Consider the following 5,480-nt stretch of genomic DNA (forward strand, 5'->3'; position numbering starts at 1 on the left):
TAAACAACGATTATTTTCCATTTGAATTTTATGGTCTTCGTTTATTTCTATTCGCGAACTCCTCATCTTTCTTCGCGCACTTAATCTGAGATTATTAACGAGGCCGAGGTGAGGATAGAATTATAGCTCCAGCTCTTGACGGATTGAATGAAATTTTGACAACAGACATACCTACACATATATGAGAGTATTAAAAGCAAACTTAGAAATCTCCATTGAAGGAGTTACTCAGATATCTGCGAAAAACTTTGAAAAAATGATTGTGAGATTTATAATTATGCTTCACTAAGTCAATGGAGAATGCTAAGTTTGCGGTGTCAAGTAGTATAATTGAAATCTGTTTTTGCAAGATATGGAGATGGTTTTGAATTACACTATTATTTAGGTAGGTAGGTTTTTATGTATTGTTTATTTGGCATCAATAGCTAAATTTTCCGTTTTTGGGGGAGATTTCTGCTTCTTGCTTGCTTCTAATGCCCTCGTAAGATTTAATTTAGATGGCGAGTAAGGAAAGATGTCGACAGTTTCTGCTAGTAAATAAATTTAAATGCATTGGACAGCCCTGATCCTGATGATCTGGTCGCCAGTGGCGAATGGCGACCCTGTGCCCCCAGGATATCTGTATTACCACTGTGTACTGTGTACCTACCTACTGTAGAGTGTGGGGAGATTATCAAGAGTCAATACAATACTGACTACTGACACTGACCGATAACAGGCAGAGTAACATGTTTATGTGCGGACACTATAATTGAGTCTTTCTCTGAGCGTGGTATCGTTTGGTACTGTAAAATGTTACTCAAATTTTGTTCTGTGCTAACGATATTTGCGGCGAGATTGTGTTTTGTGGAGGTCGAAGGATCTTTCTTGAATGTTTATAAAACTATCAACTCCAGGCCCCCCGTAGGAGACTGCGGGGAGCCACTGTTCCTGTCTCCCCTCATCTCCGCCGGCAAGCTGAAGGAGGGCCGCGACATGGCGCGAGTCTCCTTCCCCCCGTTCCAGGGAGTAGAGAGCTACTCCGGCTACTTGACGGTGGACGCGGCGCGAGGCTCGCACACGTTCTTCTGGTACTTCCCCGCGGAGTCCGGCGCCCCCGACGCCCCCGTGCTGCTGTGGCTCCAGGGCGGCCCGGGAGCCTCCTCGCTGTACGGCCTGTTCGCGGAGAACGGACCTTTCCGCTTCAAGTCCGGTCGCCTCAAGCGCAGGCTGTTCTCCTGGACTAAGGATTATCACGTGATCTATATCGACAACCCGGTCGGGACAGGCTTCAGCGTGACCGTCGACGGTTTCACTCGTAACGAAACCAAAGTAGGGAAAGATCTGTACAATGTTTTAGTTCAATTCTTCCAACTGTTTCCCGATCTTCAGAAGCGCAATTTCTTCGTGACGGGAGAATCCTATGCCGGAAAGTACGTACCCGCCGTGTGTTATACCATCCATCGCGAAAATCCAACCGCCAAGTTGCCCATCAACTTGAAAGGTTTCGCCATCGGCAACGGCTTATCCGACCCCGTTCATCAGCTGTCTTACGGCCCCTACTTGTATCAGCTCGGCCTCGTGGACGACAGCGGTCGCGATCAGTTCGTGGCGTACGAAAAGAAAGGAATAGATTACATCAAGGCCGGGAAATGGATGGAGGCGTACGACGTATTCGACAGTTTGCTCAACGGAGACACGACGCCTTATCCTTCTCTTCTGACGAACCTCACGGGTTACAACTTCTACTTCAACTACCTGTACACCGACGACCAGACGCACTCCGATGATTACGAGAAGTTGACGGAGTGCCCCGAGTTCAGGAGGGCGGTGCACGTGGGGAACATGACGTTCCACACGGGGAAGGAGGTGGAGATGCACATGCGGGAGGACATGATGCAGTCCGTGGCCCCGTGGGTGAGCGAGCTACTGGCGCACTACCGCGGGGTGGTGTACGACGGCCAGCTGGACATCATCGTGGCCTACCCGCTGATGGTGCAGTACCTGCGCGCGCTGCCGTTCGACGCGGCGGCGGAGTACGCGCGCGCGCCCCGCCGCGTGTGGCGCGTGGGCGGCCGCATCGCGGGCTACAGCAAGACGGCCGGCAACCTCACGGAGGTGCTGGTGCGGGGGGCGGGGCACATGGTGCCGGCGGATCAGCCTCAGGCGGCGGCGGACATTATCCACCGCCTCACAGCCGACAAACCCTTCTTCTGAAGAATGGTTCGAGTCATCCGACTGAGAGCTGCCACCTATGAATAGGATTTAAAAAAAAATTGAAACTGTGAAATGAGAGAGTTAAGAATACAATAAATAATAATACTATTATGTTTTTTTTTATAGTGAATTAAACATATATATTAGTCTGCCTCAGCACGGTCTATCTCCCACTAGACATTACTTTTTAATATAAAATAAACATAAAAAATAAAATAAATACAAAATAAAAATAAATTAATATACTTTACCATATTTACAAAAATAATTTATACTTTCTCAAACTCCAATTCTGTCGGCCTCGTGGTGTAATGGTCAGCTTGTTTGCATACCATGCAAGAGGTCTTGGGTTCGATTCACGAGATAGTTGATACGAAGTATTGATTTAAAATGGTGTTTTTACTCCAGAATATTTCATAGTCCCTGGACGCTACCTGAAGCATCTTACCTTAATGTAACAAAAAATGATTACGTCACATTGCGATTGATGTACTAACTCAGTGCCCTATGCACCATGAGGTGTGAAAAGAGAATGATGATGATGATGTAGGGGTTTGTGAAAGGGATGCTAGTTCGAGAAATGAAAGATTGACCCCATTTTCAAACAATGCATATTTTTTTTCAAAGCCCTAAAAAAAATAATTAAAAAACAGTTTTGCAAAAAAAAATAGAATGTTTAAAAAAGTTTCGCGGTCTGGTTTTGAATTTCCTAGGCTTCTAGTAACCGTCTACATTTGCACTGTAAATTCTAACATATACCTAACACAAGTTTCAATGACGAACTGAAGTTCGTGGGCTGAAGCCCATTTGATAAAAACAAACTACTTAGAACGACGTCACTGGTTCATAAGAAACAACCAATGATGAGAGAGTTAAGGAAGATTTCCGGTTTGCTTGCCGTGAATGGACCAATGGGCAGAGCTGATTGAGAATATGTGAAACATTTAACAAAACATACAATATGTACAGAAGAGAATTAATAGGATTGATTCATGTTCTTCATTCATAATTCATTTAATCATCAAATCAAATGCAATTTTCCACTCTTACTTTCTTTCGATCATCCTTTACCACTCCTTATCAATTTCCTTCTTTTTCTTTCCACTATCTCCTTGTTTTGTCCATATTTATCTTATTTTAACATATTGTTTATTTATTATTTATATAGTTTAAACTTCAAGCCGTCGTCGCTTTATTTACAGTATTATTTAGTGAATACATATAATTGGATGGCAGGCCCTACTATGTATACATTTTATATATGTATATATTTTTTTAAAATATTAATTTAACGTGTACATCTGTTTGTATTTGAAATAAATAAAATAAAATATAATAAGCGGAAGAGAACCTCTGACGCCACATGCGGAGTTATTTCAGAAACACAAAACTTTAAAAAATCGTAGAGCTGATAATACGGTATATAAAAAATTAAACAAATTTTTGGATTAGTTTAATACTCTAATTTCCTCATTCAATATGTTTTCAGTTTTATGTATTTACCATAGTACTGGTGGTTTTTTTAAAGCTGGCGCGTTCGCAATACTTACACAAACGCATTGTGCAATATCCGTGAATAAGCTCATGGTATGACATCGCACGGCATACGCATTATTATTTTATTTTTTTCAATAAGAACCTTTATTGGCGTAAAAAAACAAAACATGCAGTAAAAAAATGGAACACGGTTGAACTTGCCAAAAAGGAGTCTGGTTCTTGTGTTTGACAAGTTTACAAAATATTATAAAAAAGAAACAAAAAATGCAAATAAACAAATAAATGAAAAATTAAACAATTGTAAAAATTGAGAAAACTTAACACAAAAAAAAATAAAATAAAAACACACAATTTATAAATTGATATACACAGGCACATATTATACATACTCGTACATCTTACAATCTAAATAATGAAAATAATATCTATCTCTCACGCGCTCAGACGCGCTTATGAGCGTGACATAGACAACTAGAGCTTTGTTAGTTGCTAATTATATGGTAATAAAATATACACAGGTTGTTTCTGCGTTCGTCTAAATTTTTCTGCGATTCTTAATAGAAAAATAAAATAATATGTATTCGATGTATGTGTATTATTAAGCTATGGATTAAAAACACTGGTTTATAAATACATATTTTTATTTAATCAATTCATGTAAAGGTCGATTAGCTAGTGCTGGCGCTTTCGCAAAACTTACACAAAAACATTTTTAATGTACAGAATATTAATTTTGAAAAAAAATCTGGATATTATTTTTAATGTTTTAAATCTCTTTTGGAATAGAGCGAAAATAAATAATCACTTCAGAAAATGTCCTATATTTATTTATTTTTAAACAAACATGTTTTTTATTTAATATTTTGTGTTCATTATAATAATAATTTTACAGTGTAATTAAAATGCACAGTTGAAATTATATTGGAGAAAATATATGCACACCTTAGAGTATATGCACACTTATTCTGCCGTCATAAGAAAGAAGGACGTTTCTACATAAAAAAAAAAACCAGGAATAAAAATATTTTGTAACTCGGAGATTGAAAAATTTGCTTGTGAAAAATACTAAAAAAAATAAGAACATTATTACGCAACAGTATGTATTATGGTTTGCCCTGACGGAATATATATACAAATTTTAATAAATTTTACGTTATATATTTAAAAATTAACATTTTCATCTTCTTTTTAGTAAAAAAAATATGTTATACTTCAATAAAAAGACTTTCTAGCTAGAAACGCCCTTTTTATTTAGTAATTAAGTAAACGTCTTTCGTTTTTAGTGTTAATATGCCAATTGATTCTACTCAACTAAATAAAATAGACGTTACTGGCCATTTACTGTTTTTCAAACAGTAACGCCAACCTAATAATCAGTTAACTTCGAAATTACCAGGAGATCTTAAATTTAATTGAAAACGCGTAGGTACATTCATTTCAGATGTTTTTAAAAGCGGAATAGAAGAAAAAATAAGTATTTTAATCAGTCTTTAATAAATATATAAGTCAGAACAGCCTTTTATATTTGGTAATCTTCGAGACTTTTTGCAGTTTAGTCTCATTTATTAGTGAAAATAATAAGGTTGTGGTTATTAAATAAATATATATGTATTTTTAGTAGATGCGTATCTTTTTCCTGATTCCGAATATTTTTTAAACTCATTTTCGAAAAAAATGTTAGATGCGTCCGTCTTTCTTATGACGGCAGTATTGATAAACAATAAAAATAGCACATTTGGTTAAAATTTAATACAGCGTTTTTTTAAATCAACATCCTGTAGATTTTA

The 5,480-nt window shown here is 37.6% G+C and overlaps 1 protein-coding gene across 1 annotated transcript; it reads left to right on the plus strand.

Moving 5' to 3' along the window:
- The first annotated feature begins 753 nt into the window (after positions 1-753).
- On the plus strand, positions 754-2,307 carry LOC148283619 (venom serine carboxypeptidase). The gene has a single exon (XM_088243496.1). It carries the CDS (start codon positions 793-795, stop codon positions 2,194-2,196), a length of 1,404 nt encoding a protein of 467 aa, XP_088099622.1. The 5' UTR covers positions 754-792; the 3' UTR covers positions 2,197-2,307.
- Positions 2,308-5,480: the final 3,173 nt, after the last annotated feature.

This window comes from Micrasema longulum, unplaced genomic scaffold, assembly GCF_059751315.1.
Source record: "Micrasema longulum isolate JH-2025_06_02 unplaced genomic scaffold, ASM5975131v1 h1tg000215l, whole genome shotgun sequence".
Classification (NCBI taxonomy): Eukaryota; Metazoa; Arthropoda; class Insecta; order Trichoptera; family Brachycentridae; genus Micrasema; species Micrasema longulum.